This window comes from Astatotilapia calliptera, chromosome 1 (genome assembly GCF_964374335.1).
Source record: "Astatotilapia calliptera chromosome 1, fAstCal68.1, whole genome shotgun sequence".
NCBI classification, from domain to species: Eukaryota; Metazoa; Chordata; class Actinopteri; order Cichliformes; family Cichlidae; genus Astatotilapia; species Astatotilapia calliptera.
Genome location: NC_137422.1, coordinates 14,909,603 through 14,927,484, shown reverse-complemented (window position 1 = coordinate 14,927,484; position 17,882 = coordinate 14,909,603). Strand labels below are relative to the sequence as shown.

General features: G+C 41.8%; 2 protein-coding genes across 2 annotated transcripts; both read right to left on the bottom strand.

Annotated features, from left to right (window-relative positions):
* Positions 1–4: 4 nt before the first annotated feature.
* atic (5-aminoimidazole-4-carboxamide ribonucleotide formyltransferase/IMP cyclohydrolase) lies at positions 5–7,596 on the bottom strand. Its single transcript, XM_026164622.2, has 15 exons — positions 7,406–7,596; positions 7,090–7,216; positions 6,823–6,966; positions 5,487–5,575; positions 5,229–5,380; positions 2,714–2,870; positions 2,509–2,634; positions 2,310–2,417; positions 2,116–2,201; positions 1,933–2,022; positions 1,550–1,675; positions 1,384–1,476; positions 1,120–1,302; positions 492–647; positions 5–371 (listed from the first exon to the last, which is right to left on the bottom strand). The coding sequence occupies exons 1-15, from the start codon at positions 7,422–7,424 to the stop codon at positions 252–254; spliced, it is 1,776 nt and encodes a 591-aa protein (XP_026020407.1). The 5' UTR covers positions 7,425–7,596; the 3' UTR covers positions 5–251.
* Positions 7,597–12,453: 4,857 nt separating this feature from the next.
* Positions 12,454–16,585, bottom strand: mnx2b (motor neuron and pancreas homeobox 2b). The gene is made up of 3 exons (XM_026163085.2): positions 15,838–16,585; positions 14,495–14,655; positions 12,454–13,615 (listed from the first exon to the last, which is right to left on the bottom strand). Exons 1-3 carry the CDS (start codon positions 16,268–16,270, stop codon positions 13,199–13,201), a joined length of 1,011 nt encoding a protein of 336 aa, XP_026018870.1. The 5' UTR covers positions 16,271–16,585; the 3' UTR covers positions 12,454–13,198.
* Positions 16,586–17,882: the final 1,297 nt, after the last annotated feature.

Here is a 17,882-nt window from a genome sequence, read left to right as displayed (position 1 = left end):
AAAATAGTCAAACTCCAAGTTTATTTCATAGTGTTGCAAGACTGACCTACAAGGATCAGCTGCAGTTACAGTATTACACTCTTGAACATTTTGATCACAAGTCAGGAATGTATTTAGTGTGTTACAAAATTGTGCGTCTGTTTCTACAGTTCAGCTAAATGTAGGAATGTCTGAAGATCAGCAATGTTGCACACGTTTATTTCGTCTTTGTAAAGACACAAAACTGAGAGCGAACTCAACGCTTAGTGAACTCAGTGGTGGAAGAGTCGCAGGCTGGTGTGCACCAGAGTAATGCCTTGCTCATTACAGGCATTGATCACAACCTCATCAGCAGCAGAGCCCGCTGGAGCTGCGATGTATTGAACGCCGCTCTGGAGACAGACACACACAGGAAGGAAATATGAGTTATGACAGGAAGACCAGGGTTTAAGTTGCAGTGAGATTGACAAGGCGTGTGCAGCATGTACACGTTCTTCGTGCAAGGCACTTACCCTTTTGGCCCGATCTATGTTATCTCTGAAAGGGAAGAAGGCGTCAGAGCTGACAGCCACAGCCTGCAGTGAGCTGATCCAGTTCTTCTTTTCAGTCTCTGACAGTAGCTCAGGGACCTCTTCATACATCGACTTCCAAACTTCCAAGTCTGGGCCCTGCCGGCACAGGACAGAATATACACAGGACACAGGTTTTCATTTACTCACACAGTCTCAAACTTGGCATGCTGTTGGATTAGACATGACATTGAACATCAGAGGTGGGAACATCTTAAATCTTTTGTATACAAAAAGTCAGAATCTATTAACGTAATAAAATAATCTGCTGCTTTGTGCCTCAGTCCTCAATATGCACAGGAACATTGGATGTGTTTACATCTCGCAAAATACAGTAATTCTTCATCTGTTGTACAAAACACTCTTAAAACTGCATATTTATTTGTGTCCATGTCAGAAGCTGAGTTCCTCTTTGCATTTAAGACACAAAGGGTTGCATGTACGCATTTTAAATATTCACATAAACACAAATGCAGTCTTGAAATGTTTACATCCAAACAAAATAAAAACACAGTTGTACTTTTTCCTCACTGGTAACTACAGTGCACGTCTCCAAATGTTACTCCCTCACCTCTCCAATGGTGTCGCTCACATACTGGTCGATTGCGTTGGCCATCTCTGCTCTCTTCACACCACTGCGAAACTTCATGCTCAGGACTCGAGGGTGGTGCCTGAGCCACCAGTTGTCAGCTTTGTCACCCGCCAGCCGAGTGCAGTGGATACGAGACTGCTGCCCTGCACCAATACCGATAACCTGGAAAACACAGGTGAAGAAAGATTGGGGAACAACTGAGGCTCCTCTGGATTCCTTCCTCATTTATGCGCCACCTCTTACCTGTCCGTCTTTAGCATAGCACACAGAGTTAGACTGCGTGTACTTGACGGCGATGGTTGCCACGGTGAGGTCACGCACAGCTTCCTCAGAGAGCTTTAGGACACAAGAGAAGAATCTGTCAGATTGGATCGAGTCAGTAAAACGTTAACACACTTCAGTGTCTTACCGAGCCTTTGGAAACAACGTTGCTGAAGAAGTCCTTATTGATACGTCCTCCATTCCTCTTTTGTTTGAGATAGAGACCAAACAACACTCTCACCTCGGTGTCGTCGGGCTCGTAGTCAGGATCCATCTGAGACACAAGCACGGACATAACCCATAACCCAGTTTACATAGCATGCATGTACTGTACACATTTTTATCTTCAGTATGACTTGCAACTACTTCAGTTACATTATCTGCCTAGAAAAAAAAAAAAAAAAAAAAAAGAGCAGGTTATTCAATCTGCATGTGTCTGAGAATTATGAGGTTTTTAAGCTAATCAGTACGTCCAAAGACATGCTTCCAAAACCAGAGACAAATACAGACGTGGGGAAACAGCGCCCTCACCTGAAGCACACAGTAGTTGCCATTCTTCTTTTTGGAAAGGATTTTGAGTGCCTCCTCATCATAACCAGGAGCAATGATACCGTCTGAGACCTAAGAATGTTACATCACAAAAAATACTATTATTATTATTATCTTTATAATTTTAATGATTAAAAAAAATAAAAAGCTTGCTCTCTTATTTACCTCTCTTGATATGATCTTAGCAGTGGGAACGTCACACACATCTGACAGAGCAATGAAATCTCCAAATGAAGACATCCTGTCTGAACCTGGAGGCACAGAGTAAATGTATAACATATTAAAAAAAAGAAAAAAAAGAGAGAGCGCCCAGCACACAATCATTTTCAGGGCATCAGCTATACAGGTGACTTTTTAACCTCTTGCCCTTGCGTAGGCGGTGGCGAGTGGGCTGAGGTCCTTCAGCATGTCGTGCACCATGCACACTTTGGCCTCTTCCTCGGTCAGAGGAACTCCTACTGCGGCTCCTTCAGAAACAAGGTGACAGCTTTCATTGTCAGATCTATGTGGACACTGTTAACTGTAAGAGTGCGTCTGAATGGGGTCTTTCTTTCTTACCAGCAGGGCTGACGTGTTTGAAGGAAGTCGCTGCAGCCATGCTGAGGGCTCTCTTCAGCTCCCTAACGAGCTGCCACGCGTTCAGAGCGTCGCACAGGTTGATAAAGCCAGGAGCACCGTTGACCACTAAGAGAGGGAACGTTAAAAGGGGATGGGTGACATTAAAGGACAGATTGCGGCGTGGCATGGCGTGGTGTGAGGGTACCTGTGAGCGGCAGAGCCGCGCGCAGAGTGTAGATTTGAGCGGGTGCTTGGTGGGGGTTCATGCCGTATCGCAGAGGCAGCTGGGACACGCCGCGGCTGTACTGCCCGCGGAAGTAGTCGGATATAGCCTCATCATACTGTGCTGTGTGTGTGAAGGCCTGCACAGGAAGCAGAACGAGTAGAGAAAGGTTAGGAAGAAAAAAAACAAAAAAACTGCTTACATCACTTTCTGATGTTTTAGGAAAGGAACCATCTCTCCACAAGAAAAAAGGGCTGCAGGCAAAGTGGGACAGTTATCAGTATTTAACTCAAAGCTCAGTGCAGTCAGACTGTGAGGTTAGAGTTCACTGCTCCTCAAATGTTAAACACATTTCATCACTCTGTGATAAACAGCCTGGACTTCGACTCGCTGACCCTCATCTCTGAGCAAATAGCAAAACCAGAACAAATAGTCACGGGGGGAGTAGCAACTCCTTAATGATCACCCTCAAGCTTTTGTTTTTTTTATTTTTAATCATAAGCCAGCTTAAAATAGCACTGGGTAATACAATGTTGTGATTATAAAGGATTGATCAAAAGAAAGCAAACTCCCTGAAGTCCCCACACATCAAGACTCCAACAGCAGCAGCAGCAGCTATTTTGGCAACGATACCTTATAAAAAAGAGCCGGAGGCTTGATTTCCCCTCTTACTCCAAACAAAAAGTCTCTTTTCAGCATGGAGCTTAAAGTGGAACAAGTCTGAACAGAATGGATGGATGCTCGAGGCTCATGTGATCAACTCTGAAACGGCACTTTTAAAATTCTCCACGCAGGATTATGACTAACCCCATCAGGAAACGGTCTTTGACTCAACTGGTTATTAAAATTTAAGTTTAAGCAACATCGTTTTGAAGGCAACTAGCTGTAACATATGGTAAATGGCCTGCATTTATATAGCGCCTTACTAGTCCCTAAGGACCCCAAAGCGCTTTACATATCCAGTCATCCACCCATTCACGCACACATTCAACATATGGCTCCTTCAATACATGATCAGGCATTAAAGACACCCCCCCCCAATAGGGCTGGGTCATATCATACCGTTCACTGTAATACCGGTTTAATGTTAGGCAATGATAAGAAAATGAAATATGGCGATAGAATATGGGGAAAACGCACATGCTTTGTTTTCATACGCAGATGGCAGAAAAAGCATGGCGGTGACGGAGAATGAGGATCGTTGAATGAAACAGATGAACCAGAATTGGTTTGTAAAAATGCTGCAACTTCAGTGGTGTGGAACTAGTTTGGCTTTTGCAAGTCAGATACACACCAAAGGACAATTTTTGGTAGAGCATGCTAGCGGGCCGTCGTTATTACCGTGTTTTTCGGAAAATAAGACGCACTTAAAATCAATCCTTTGTGTGCTCCTTATAATCCCGTGTGCCTTATGTATGAATTCTGGTTGTGTTTACTGACCTCGAACCGATTTTATGTGCTACACGGCGCTCGAAAATCTGTCAAAAAATGTTTTAGTACGACTTTGCTAAGCTACGAACCCGCACCGCTTGATGGACTGTCGGAGCATTACGGCAACCGCAGGCAGGAGCCTGGCGGAGTGATACGTACTGTGCTTCAACATAATATTACCGTATTGTGTGTGTATAACCTCTTTTAAGTTTTGTGGATATTATACATGGTTATGCTGAGGATATGTCGGCCAATTTCTACTGGAAATGCCTTTTGGTTAAACTGTCAGCAAGGAATTTGCATTTGCACTGTTACATTTTTATATAACTTTAATGCACATAAAAAACAGCTGCTTGTTTAAATGAAAATACATTGATGGGGCTTTTTTTGCACTAATAAAGTTGTGGAATTGTAAGGTATTTATTTTGTCTCGCGCCAATTATATCGTCCGTTATATCTTTATCGCAAATTTTCTAATATATTGTGATAAATAGCAATTTATAAAATATAAAACGTGATATGTGAATTTCTGAAACTGCAGTATGCCAACCAACACGCAAACATGTGACTTCATGTGATCACCTGGTCACGGCTGATAGCCGCCCCTCCATGAGCCTGGCTCTACTGGAGGTTTCTTCCTGTTAAAAGGGAGTTTTTCCTTCCCACTGTCACCAAGTGTGCGCTCACAGTGGGTTGTTCAATTATTGGGATTTTCTCTGTATTACTGTAGGGTTTTTATCTTGTCTAGTCTTATCTGGCGCTATATAAATAAAATTGGATTGAATGACAAACTTTAAATGGCCTCCCTCTGACAGGTATGATAAAGCAGAAACGCATAAAGAAATTATGCGTTTGGAGAGGTGACAGCTTGTGCCCTTTTACCCCATTTTCAAAACACAATCCAAAACCAACCCTCACCTTAACCCCGCCCCCCCCCCCAAACTGCATTATAACCTTAAAACCCTTAAATCTAAAAGCCCACCTCAAAAAGTCTACAAGTTTGTATTTTCCTAAAATTCCTTTCTCAGAAAAATCAGGTCACACGCTTGCAACAAAACAGACTCACTTTCAGGGCCAGAGTCCGGCGAGTTTCCAGGGTCGTGTCTTTGTCCGCCGAATTCTCCATCTCCTTGGCAACCAGCAAATAGTCGGCAGGATCGCACACAATGGTGACCCGAGCGTGGTTTTTGGCTGCTGCTCTGAGCAGAGTTACACCACCTGAGAAGAAAGAACAGTTTTTATCAATACACGCAGAGTACACAAATAAATAAGTGTTTCATCATTAGTAAGACAGGCAAGCAAAGAGTGCACTTCTATGCATTACCGATATCAATCTGCTCTACGGCATCCTCCACCGTGACATCCGGGTTAGAGACGGTCTTTATGAATGGGTACAGGTTGCACACCACCACTCTTGAAAAGGGCAAACAAAGGAAAATCTTTTCATACTTAAAAACTTTCAAACACTGGAGTACAATAATGAACTGATGGCCCTCGCATTTTAAATGCAGGTGCATTTTTCTAGCTAAACAGCTGCTTCTTACTGATCCAGCTGTGCAGGCACACTACACAGCAGTTCTGCCAGCTTCAGATAAGTTAAAGATGGAGATCAGTTCAGTGGGAGATCCTACATAGACCTAAGGTGTTCATGGGAATCCACATGCTCAAAACAAGCTGTTCACAGTTAATTCTCTTATACATGCATAGTGTTTTCAGTCTATGCATTTAGGCATAATAAACTCGAACTTATTGCAACTTGTCTGAGAGAAATCCACGTATTTCCTCGGATTCTGTTGAGCAGAAGTGTCTGACATACCGGTACTTATGTGAATGAAATTACCACAACTGGTTAAACAGATCGTTTTATCAACGTGCTGGTGCTTCCCTTTGGTTCTGGATAAAACATCTTTGGTGGGCACCGAGCATTTTTCGTGGTAGGTATTAGTAAGCAGGGTCACCTGCTGTTTGAAAAGCTCTAATGTTCAACCTGTAATGATCAAAATCGTGTTTTGCAGCACGGTGTTACAAACTGAATGGGGTTAATCGTGTGTCCATGCAATACATTTTTGCGCTTCTTCATTTGAGACCACTACCAAAGAAAGTACAAAGCAAGACAAGCTTTGCTCGAGTGTGTCTTATGACTACTTGTGTAAACAGTCAGTAAATGAAATCATTAAATCCATTAACTTTACTGCAGTTTCAGCATTTTTTCATATGTTGCCAAACATTTTAAAAAATCCGACAAAAAAAGCAAGTATTGCACACCGACAACAGGATCCACTGATTTTCTTGTCTTTAAAAGAAAAAAAAAAGTTGTTAAGAAACAGTCATCTGCTAAACTTCAATCACGTGTCGTTTAATCTTCCACTGAGGACACAGTGAAATCGAATCATTCTTCCAATGAACAGGAGTCACAGGATGAGCATGCACGGGCAGCAGGTTTCCAATTATCCAGCAGCCAAATCAACTCGACATGCTTCTTGATTAAAAAGCACGTGCCTGCACTCCACATGGGTCACATGTGCACAAGGGTTTCATTTCCACTCAGCCTTCTCTTTCTACTGCAAGTACACACAAACATCCAGCATACTGTACACATCAGAGTATTTTACATGCTTGAGAAAGCTTTTGCCCATTTCTGTTTGCTGTGTTTGTCTCACCTTACCAGGCTGTAGCCCAGCTTCTCCATGTCAGCGGTGTCACTGGGTGTTTTTCTGGCCAGGATACCTCCATGCACTGCAGGATGCAGGGTCTTCACTCTGCCGCCCAGCATCTCTGGATGTCCAGTCAGTTCAGACACATCCCTGACACAAAGCAGAGACTCTGAGAACTTAGAGAAGGCCTCACATGCTGCAGGTATCTACAGTACTGCAGTAGTACATGTGGACGCCTATGGCTTTGACTTTAAGGGCTAGTGGAGCACCCACCTGACGGCCAGTCCAGCATCCCGCAGGGCTTTGGCTGTGCCCCCTGAGGCCACCAGAGACAGCCCCACACCCACCAGCCTCTTAGCGAAGTCCAACAGTCCAGTTTTGTCAGAAACACTCAGAAGTGCTGCAAAGACAGATGAGCAGAGCTTTAACCCAGGACTTGTTGTCATTTTACAAACGCAAACGAAGAATAAATGCCCGTTTTTAGTGAAGTGGAGCTAACCACGTTGGCTAATGTTAGCCAGTCAGCTAGCAGCCTGCATGTCGCAACACCAAAACTCAGAAAGTTTGTTTCATGCTCAGAGAAACTCACCAAGCTCCGAGGAAGCCATGTTCACGGTCACAGTGTTCACAGTGGGCAGTCTGTCTGTCTGAGCGTCGGCTGGCTCTCTGCTCACGCTTCTCCCAGTTTCACAATTAGCAAACGATGCAGAGGAGGCTGAGGCAAAGCTGCAGGCTGTTCACGGCTTCATCATGCGCTTCAAAACTACGAACGCCCGCCCTTCTGAAGCCGGCCCGCCCCTCGCACACAAGCGCACCCAAAAGAGCAAAACGGCGCAGAAAATGCGCATTTACATTAGAAAAACGCAATTAACACAAAATATTACTACAACAACAACAATAAGTACTACTGCAAATAATAAGAATGACCACACACACTCACTGATAGACAGCAGTATTTCCAATTACCTTTAGATTTATGTCTTGAAATGTGAGACTGTGTAAATTATGAATTTCACATTCATATCATCAGTACAGCAGTAACTAGCTATGTTGTCTTGATGTCATTTCAAAATTACTCTTGCTTATTTTATATGAAAGTGTAATACTGGATTTGTAAACGTGTGATCATCAATTTTGAGTTAATTTGAGGATTTACCAGCAAAATTACAATCATAAGCCGGGGAGGGGCTGCAGCTAGTAAGGCCACCCAGACGAGGTGTCATTCTTGGTTTTGCCACAAGAGGGCAGACTTGGTCCTTCTTCGTACACGTGTCAGCGTGTTTCTGTTTTTTGCATTTCATATATTTTATTAACAAATAATCCGAAGCTTGGCAAAGTTCACTGACATCATACACCTGGTGACACGAAGAGCGCTTTCTCCTAATAATAAGTTTATCCTTGATTTATAGATTTAATTAAAAAATACTAATAATAATATGTTGTTTTTTAATAACATTAAAACACAACATATTATTATTAGTATATTCCTGACCAGCATGAATTTTAGTTTAAGCTACAGAGTATATAAATTAAAGAGTGGTTGGGAGAAGTGACTGAATGAAACAGTACCTAAACAGGCTTTATTTCTTACCTGATGACAGAAAATTAAAAATTCTTCTTCTTAATTTATTTTACCAAGATCATCTGTAAAAACATGAAGTAAAAATTCCTTGTTGTGACAGGTGGGTGTCAACCAGGAAGTTGTTCGCGAAGGCATCATGATTCAGTTTAAGTTAAGTTGTTGTAGTTTATATATTCCACAAAACACTGATAGAAACATGAGTGTGATGTTCTACTGCAACAAAACCAGTAAATATGTGTTAATGTGATGTTTCTAGTATTGGGAAAAAACTAAATTGCTTTATCAGTGAACAAAAATATAAAAGACGCATATATTCTGCATATGCTCTTCATGCAGATACAATCCTTAGAGGTCACGGCAGCAGATCATCATCCCCTCCATCTAACCTTGTCCCAGCATCCTCCTCTGTCACACCACCCCTCCGAGTGTCCTCCTTGGATTCCAGCGAGAGTAGATGTGGAGTCTTCCCATGCTTCTGTTAGCGATGCTCCATCTGAATGGATGATAACAACATTCGGAACAAACTAGCAGGTGGAGATGGCCCCCTATTGGCCCATAAATATGGGGCTGATTTCTGCTAATAACGCCCATTTTATGGACTGATAACATCTGAAGCGGGTGTCATTACACCCATGAACTGCATGGCAAACTGTGGTCTTCGTCTTTTCCTCCTGCCTGGCAGCGCCATCTCCAACATCCTTTGTCCAATTTTTTCACTAATCCTTGAACATGTCTGAACTATCCCAGCCTTGCCTCTATTTCTACGACTGTCCCTGTGATAGACTCATTTCTAATCCTGTCCATGATGGTCACACCAGTGACAATATTAACCGTGTCAGCTCTGCAAGCTCACTCCACCTGCATTTTGTTTCCTGTCTACACCAGAGTGGAACAGGCCTTACTTCACTTGTATGCAGAAAATATTCCTGAATCAGCTGAATTTTTCAAGCAAGACATTGCTGACCTTAACCACAGCCATGTTATCATAACCCATGCTTCTACAGTTCAGACTGGACCTCTGCACGGCCCTTTTCTGGATTGGCATGACTGGAAGCTTTGACATCAGAGCATCCAGCTGTCACTGTGTTGTGAGAGTGTGGCTTTATAATTTAATAAAGTTAATCAGAAAAATTATGATGAGCAGGAAAGCAAATTAATATGCCCGAAAAATTAGATTGTATTATAATTAAAAAACAAAAGAAAAAAACTTTTCCTCACTAATGATAAAGGTTGTCACAATCATCCAGAAGATCCAAACACTTAAAGAGAAACAGGCCTGGTGTCAGTTTACGTCTCCTTGAAAAGTGAGATAACCTTCATTCCTCCTCACACAGATGGACGGCCTCTCCATTGTTGCAGAAATCCATCATGATTTTTATTTATTTTTTTATTCAGTAAATTTATGACACGAACATTTACACGGGACGGAAATTCAAAAAAACTGTCCCAATCAGCCTTAATTCACCCTACTTTTCCTGCAATAATAAATGACGCCCATGAATACATTCACCCCTAAAACGCCTCTTCAATAAACTTTACTGGCAAAGAAAAAAGAAAAAAAGTGCCCTTTTTCGTGCTTTAGAACAGCGTTTTAAGTCGGACAGATGTGGATTTATGGGACCCCGTCGCTCACTGCAGCCTTACTTGTCCATTAGTTAAGTGACAGGACAGGGCCCAGGGAAACCTGCGGCGGTACGTGTGATTACGTTAAAAGATCGCACAATCTGTTCATATTTACGTAATGAGTCCGGCATTTTGCTGATTGATTAAACTACAGGGTGTAAATATTTTAAGGGCACGCTGATTTATAATCCGACAAAGCAAAAAAAAGAAAAAAAAAGAAGAAGAAGGAGGCCAATTTATTTGTCTAACCATGAAAATGGGGGTTTCTGGTAAACCGTTCTTGACGTCTCACGGGCTGACTTGAGTGATTCAATAGACAGTGAAAGATTTTTATAGAAAGACGCGGGCTCTCTGCGCATTATTGGGGAAAAACAGAGAGAGGCAGGAGCCCGTCAGCACTTTTTGTTGCCGGAAAGTGACAGCGTTATCAGCGGTGAGTGTAATTTACGCGAGGGGGGAAATTTTTTAATCAACACGCACAGTGTATTCAGATTAAATTAGAGGAGAAACAGAATCAATGACCTCCATATATTCCTCCACTGCCTTATCAATTAGCTGTGATTTTGTGTGTGTGCGCGCGCGTCCTGTGTCAGAGGGCCCTCTGTCATAAAATGGGCCAAATGGCATTCGTCATAGAGCTGACAAGTCACACAACTAAATGAGCTCCTATTGATTCGTGAGATTTTTCATCAGCCAAATTAAAAGCTGCGGTTTGATAGAGGCTCACTCTGCAGGCGTGTTACGTTCACTCCTATTAAATCAAGTCAAAGTTAAACGAAAACTTCTTTGGAGTTAAACACTGGCTAAATAAATAAATAAAAAAGCGGATTTGATGCTGCTTCAGGTTAATCATCATTTCGATCTTAACCAGATTTGTTAAAGCCCTGACCACGTGTTAAAACTCGTATCCTTGTGTGCTTCCACCTTTCTTTATTTGATCCCTTTCGTTATAAAACCTTTGATCTTCTGTGAGGTCTCTCTGAGCAGAGATTTCCGCTGTATTGCCACTAAGAAGGTCCTCATAGTTTACCACAGCCTCACCTCAGAAGCTCTGGAGGTCTTTTTTTTTTTTTTCATGAAATTGATCCTTTACTGTCACTTAAAATAAAACTTGCACAAATGGCATGAATGCTTATGTATTTGCACTGGAATATTTCAGCAGAGGTCTCATAACACAGTTTTATGAATATGTTATCAGATTTGTTTCGATAAAGTTTGATGTCAAGGTGATTCTTTGTACTTGATGTCAGCTGTAATTATTCTGTTATTTATCCTACGCAAACATATACATGATTTTCATATTAAAAGTATATTTTTTAACAAGTGATGCTCTTAAGGGTCTCTTAAGTTTCTTATATATATAAGACAGAACAGCCAAGAGCCTCATAAGGGTGCTAAAAGCACTGCTAAATCACTGCCACCAGTTAAGAATGCATTTAATCACTATATAAATATGTGACCGTGGTCTGAGAGAGGGTTAAGTTTCACCACACTGCATGTCCTCCAGTCTGCTCCTTAATCACAGCCCTTACATAGGGGTCCAATAAAAAGCCTCTTGCGGTTGCACAAACTCATCATGCCGTTGCTCTTGGAAATTAAAATGGGCCTATGTGACCGCTCCCCATCAGGCTTTTGATTGCTTTACTTCCTATTCATTAGCTTAATTATTTGGCCATCAGTAAACCTCACCAAGTAATTAATATCTGAGAGCCTCTGCAGTAAATTAAAACTGTGAAATGAGGCGTACTTGTGCTTTGGTTTACTACCAGAGGCAGCAGGGATGTGAGCTAATGGGTGGGAACTGAAAAAGACGCAAACATGAACAGTGAATTGCTTTTGTAGCCAAGGAGCATTTTCACGGGAGTGAGATAAAGCTGTTTGTGTTTTTTTCCTTTCTTTTGCACAACAACTCTCAGAGTGGTTATCCAGCACTTTGGTCCAGACTGAAAAACACATCATAATTACATTCTTCTTGCTTTCTGGATTAATTTTAGTTGTGCAAATGATTCCCTGATTTTTCAGAAAGAATTCCATAGTCTCTCTCTGGGTACTCCAGCTTCTTCCCACAGTCTAGAGACTTGCTTGTTAGACTGATTATCAATAGGTCTTAGGTGTGAATGTGAGCACAACAGGTTGTCTCTCTCTCTGTGTATTAGCCCTGTGACAAAAATTGAAATTGAATTAAATAATAGAATAAATAGAAGTATATCTTATCCATCCACAGCAGCTGTTAGCAGACGTTGCTTTGTAGACTTCAGCTGGTAATTTAATCACGAGGCAGCAGGTAAGCAGCTCCTTCAACGCTCAGCACCATCCCTGTGTGAGTTCTTTTATGTATTTTAAAAAACAATTGAAATCAAATGTATTTGTCCATATATATATATATATATATATATACATTTCTATCACATCAAATGGAAGTAATTCACTTCTTTTGTTGCCATTTTCTTTATTTCACATTTACACCACACAAGTTTGAGATAAATACACGTACGATTCATCCTTCAATCATTCAAATAAATTAAGTTCATTTATTTACATGTAAGTGACGACAACCAAGTCATAAATATTATTGAAAAAAAAATCTGAATATTCACATTAAATGCACAAATGGAAATGCGCTACATGGGATGTTGTGCAAAGTCTGGGAGCAAAAACATCTGGAACTGCAGCTGTTTCTGAGCCTTTGTCCGTTCTATCAATGGTCACACGGCTCGTGCGCCTCCTGAACCTCATCAAACTGTTTGAATGTGTTGTAGTTCACTCCTCTTAACATTTAATTCCTAAAAAATGTGTTCACTGAGTGGAGCTCAGGCTGTGAGTGGATGGAGGAAACAAGTTTGCCACAGAGGACCACTGGCGCATTAAAAAAGAGCAAAATTAGGGAAAGAAAGAAGCAGTTTTTTCCAGCATGCTGCAGCAATGTAAATTACTTAGTGATAATTCTATTCACAAATAGTTTAAGCACTATACACGCGTCATAATCCTGCATTTGTTTATGTGTGATTGTGTGAATGAGTCCAACAAATGTCTTGATTGGAAAAACCTTCTCAGAGCATACGAGGTGAAGATCTTTAGGTTTGTCCTCTCTCACAAACACAGACTTTCCTGTTGTGACTTTGCTGAAACACTCAGGTAATTCTCATGTGTTTTTAAAACCTTTTTCTGGGTGTGTATTCACAGTCCTGCCCCAATTTTCCTGTCACCCCCACCCACTTCCACCCCATCCAGCTCATCATCAGAGAAAGGGCTGTGGGAGCTGTAGCCAGCTTCATTGTTACGCTGCAAGAAGTCCGTGGTTTGCTGGATCCCAACTAGGTTACCCGCAGAAAGAGGAAAGCCACGCTGGGGCGCCTCCGCTACTTCTTCCTCCTCATCCTCTCCATCTTCTTCCTCTTCTCCATCCTCCAATTCGAGAGCTATCCTTCGGTCGTCCGGGTTCAAAGCTCGTCTGCTCTCACTGGATTTGTCGGAGCCTGTCTTTCCCGAGCTGCGTAGTCTCTCTGCCTCAGACTGGGTGGAGGCAGTGGCCTGCTCCTTTGCCTTCCGACTGCGCTTCCACTTCATCCTCCGATTTTGGAACCAGATCTTCACCTGCGAAGTGATCATAGTAGAAGAAGAACGCATGTTTAAAAGAAGAAACGCAACCTGGGGTTTGTCTGAACAGAAACAAAGACAAATTTAGTCACAGCTCCAGAAGCTCTCTCTTTCCTATTTCTTTTTTCTTTGTTAGATAAAAGCTGCTTTATAAATTGTTTATTCTATTTTACCTTCATTTTTAAGGTGATATGTTTCATATTGCATGTCAGTGTTGGGGAGGATAAAAAGTGTTATTTTGGGGTTCATGCTGTGGTCATCATTAACGACATCACTCTTTATTATCACAAATTTTTTATCCCTCCTCCTCCTACCAGAGGTATTAGCATTCATAACACTGAAACAATCAGCGACAAATAAATATTAACAGAAACATAAGACATGTGAGTCTTACACACATGAATATATGAAGATAGGTAAACAATGAACACTGAAAACTGCCACAGATGATTGACAACACAACATCTGTGGACATGAGAAGCAGTTTGCTGATCAGCTAACTGCAACAAGAATGAAGATACTTTAGTAAAGTGTAACATTTAAAGCTGATCTAATAGAGTGCTGCTGGCTGTTTTCATGGTATAAAAATGGTTTGGTCTTATTTAAGGCTACAATAAAAAAGAAAAAGGAAGATGAAATCTGTTGATTGGTTGTTTTCTTTTTATTTTCTCCCTATTTTGATATTGTGGCTCATTTAGTGTTATTAGGTGATGGGTTTCACACTCCTTTAACTCTACCGAGTTATTCTTATTAAGAAAATAAAAAATAGATATAAATGTTATAACTGTAACTACACACATACAGTGTGCTGGCATCTGTTGAGCGCCGTGATCTGGAGATGTAAAGAGGAGCTCTGCAGTCTCTGGTCTGGCTCACCTGTGTTTCGGTCAGCATGAGTGAAGTGGCCACCTCGAAGCGCTTGGGCCTGGACAGGTATTTGTTAAGCTTGAACTGGTTCTCCAGCTCCAGGAGTTGCTGGCTGGTGAAGGCGGTGCGGGGCCTCCTGCATTTCCCCAACAGGCCTGACTGAGCACCCGCTGGAAGAGGAACAGCAAAGTTATCAGTTTGTGTGTGGTCCCATGCAAGATGACTATAAGTGTATATTTTAAAAACCTAAATCACCTAAAAACAGGATGAATATGTGCATATTAATATTAATATTATAAAGTTATTTCCTAATTATTTGGATTCATTTAAGGCTCTATCCAGGAATATTTGCTCACTGGCTGCCACCACTCTTATTTATATACTGTAACATCAAGGACATCAGAAGTTCATGGTAATGTTGTGGGTGGGAACAGACGCACATATGCCGGCACTCTCCGGCCATCATTAACTATAATAGCTTTACTCCAGTTTATTGTTGACGGGGGGGACACGGCAGAAGCGGGCGCAGGGGCCATAAAAACACAGGCATGCCATTAACTTAATGAAAATTCAATGAAGGCTTTTGGGATTTTATTGATGAACTACAGAACGTTTTAGGTGTTTGTTTATAGTTTCTTCGTCACACAAAGACAGTTTTCATCGGGCTGGCGTTTATAGAGAAATAAATGGGGCAAAATTAAAATATGACAGAGACGCAGTAAAACAGGTGCCACTGTACTGTGAGGGACGATGTATGACTGCCATTAACGCGACATACAGGACTTAGATAAAAAACAACAACAACAACAACAACAAAAACAACAGAAGGCGCACAAAGCAAAGCTAACCGAAGGCTTTAAATTACGCTGCCAGTGAAATGTATTTATGAATAATAAATAAACAAATCAAAATGCTGCCCGTTTCTTTCTCAGATTATTATTAAATATTAAGGTTTTTAAATGTAATAAAACTTTGGAGAATAGAAAAAAATCTATGTCAGAATCGTTAGTCCGGTTTGTGATTTAAACAATAAATCTGTGCTGTGTGCTTGATATCATGAAAAAATAAGCAAACATAAAAACCCCGAAATGACAACTATTTAGTTATTAATTAAGCATAATAATAATAATAATAATAATAATAATAATAATAATAATAATAATAATAATAAGATTAACTTGACCAGTTCCGCCTAAACTCTTTCTCTTTTAGTGTAACACACAGCTGTCTGAAAATAAAATAAATTAACAGATAAATTCTCCTGTGAAATTAATTTATTTTTATTTATATATTTATTTATTTTAAAGTTAGATTATTCTGGACCTCTGCTTATCTAATGTCATCACACTTACAGCTGTAATCCGGCAGTCGTGGCACCATGAGCCCAGCGCGGATCCAGTGCTCCAGGGGCAGAGATCCAGCCATGGTAGCCACCTTCAGGTGCTCTGGGTAGGTCTGCGATAGGTGCGTGAAGCCAGTGTAGGCGAACGCAGGGTGTTGTCCACCCAACGCCGACAGTGGGTACATGGGTGCAGGATACATGCCGGGAATCGCTCCCTGAGGCAGCGATGCAAGCCCCGGATGGGGCAGATTGAGGACACTCTGCTTGGGGATTATTCCGGTCTGAAGGTGCGCTCCTCGCGGGGACGGAGTGTCCCCACGGCGGCATGAGACCGGGCTGCCGGCCGGGCTGTCACTGCTCAGACCGGGTGAGAGGTCTCGACCACACCGATTGGTCTCATCGGCGAGAAGAGCGTCGATTCGAAAGTTTTTCGATTTCTCCATGATGGCTTCAGCAGCAGCAGAGAGAGAGCGAGAGAGCGGGACTGAGGAGTCTTTAGAAAAAACAAGTCGAGCTCTCTCCAGGTGCGCACCTGTGCCGTGCTCTTCAGTCACAAAATCATAAGCTCTCCTTTCCCCCTTTTATAAAGAAAAATAACCCGAAACTTGTATATTCGTTTAAAAAACACATTGGCAGGTTTTTCCCTCGTTGTACTTGTTTCAGCTAAATGCCACTCTAACTGACACCCGCGTGTGTGCGCGTGCACCGGTTTCTTTAAATTGCGCCTTTATGTCAGTCCGCACCATCGAGTCTCTTGGAAAACTAACCCACAGAGGTATGTTTCCCTCTACATCAGCCGTCCTTCTCCACCCCTGGAGGCCTCTGCCAGCTGGGGATTGGCTGGAGCTCGAGCTGCTCTGACGGGCCTCTAATCAGCTAATTACTCGCTCGTTTCTCCCCCCAGAAAGCATTCAGAGTGAGGTAATGTCCAACCCTTGTCCCGCCTGCAAACACCTTCAACTGCATCAAAGCACCGAAGTACATTAGAAGATTGGGCAATTGTATTTTCAGTATCTATCTTACTGCCAGCTCATCGTACTCTCCACAGATTGCGGCTACCTGGCTGCCATAAACAAAGAATTATACGCTGCTTTCATTGTCCAGACTAATTATTAGTGCTGCTAATATCCTCCACACCTTAGAGCCAAATACTGGCCTGTTTTCCACACTAATGTTATTGGTTACCTCTGATTGGTGTGACGTTAGAGACGTTGTGTACGGTATTTAAATCATTAGTATTAATGGTTTGTTTCATTCCTATACCAAGGCCATACCGATGCTATTAAAGTTTACGATCAGGAATTGCACACAAACCGTATAAAAGTGTAATGACTTGGCAGAAGAGGCTATAAGTTAATTGGCCCTCTGCTTAATGTGAACTAATGCAGTTTTAAGACTGGAGAAAGGCGGCGTACATCCGTCTCTCTTCGTCTCTCAGACATGGTACAGTTTATCAAAAATTATAAGTCACAGAATAATAAGTGGAATCTGCATGTTGCTGCACCAGAAGGAAAACTCCATCTTTTGATAATGCGACATTACAGATCTCTATCCAACCCAACAATAACTATAAATAATGTGATTTTTTCCTGTGCAGTTGTGGCTTGTGTAATACTAACAATCTAATATTTATATTTATTTGTTTTATGTGTTCCCAAGAATATGTTTTAGGCTCTAACACCTTCACTAACAAATAGTCATCTTTTCCTCATGTCACAATATTACATTTTCCACATAAAAGCACACGTGGGCCTTTGTGTGCTTCGTTCTGCTGATGTGAACAAAAACGCCACCTGTTTGAGGACACCCCCTTCTTAAATCTGTAAAATTGTGCGCACACGTGTGTATGTGCGGTGCAGTTGACCTCCAGGAAATTGTTAGTCCGCCCATTTCTCACTCTCTCTTTCTCCTTTACCGTGTTACTGCGGTGTCTCTCATCCTCAGCTCTCTCTCTCTCTATCAGGCAGATTGGTGTCTGTCTCCGGGGCTGATATAGAGGTAATTTGCTCCTGGGTAATCAGTGCTACCTTCTGCCTGTTTCTCGCAACCTCTCCC

Coding starts and splice junctions, on each gene's coding strand:
- atic (XM_026164622.2), bottom strand. Junction 2,023..2,115: donor CTAAGATCATATCAAGAGAG/GTAAATAAGAGA, acceptor TAACATTCTTAG/GTCTCAGACGGTATCATTGC. Junction 1,676..1,932: donor GCAACTACTGTGTGCTTCAG/GTGAGGGCGCTG, acceptor CTTGTGTCTCAG/ATGGATCCTGACTACGAGCC.
- mnx2b (XM_026163085.2), bottom strand. CDS start 16,270: ATGGAGAAATCGAAAAACTTTCGAATCGACGCTCTTCTCGCCGATGAG. Junction 14,656..15,837: donor ACGACTGCCGGATTACAGCT/GTAAGTGTGATG, acceptor TTCCTCTTCCAG/CGGGTGCTCAGTCAGGCCTG. Junction 13,616..14,494: donor TCATGCTGACCGAAACACAG/GTGAGCCAGACC, acceptor ATCACTTCGCAG/GTGAAGATCTGGTTCCAAAA.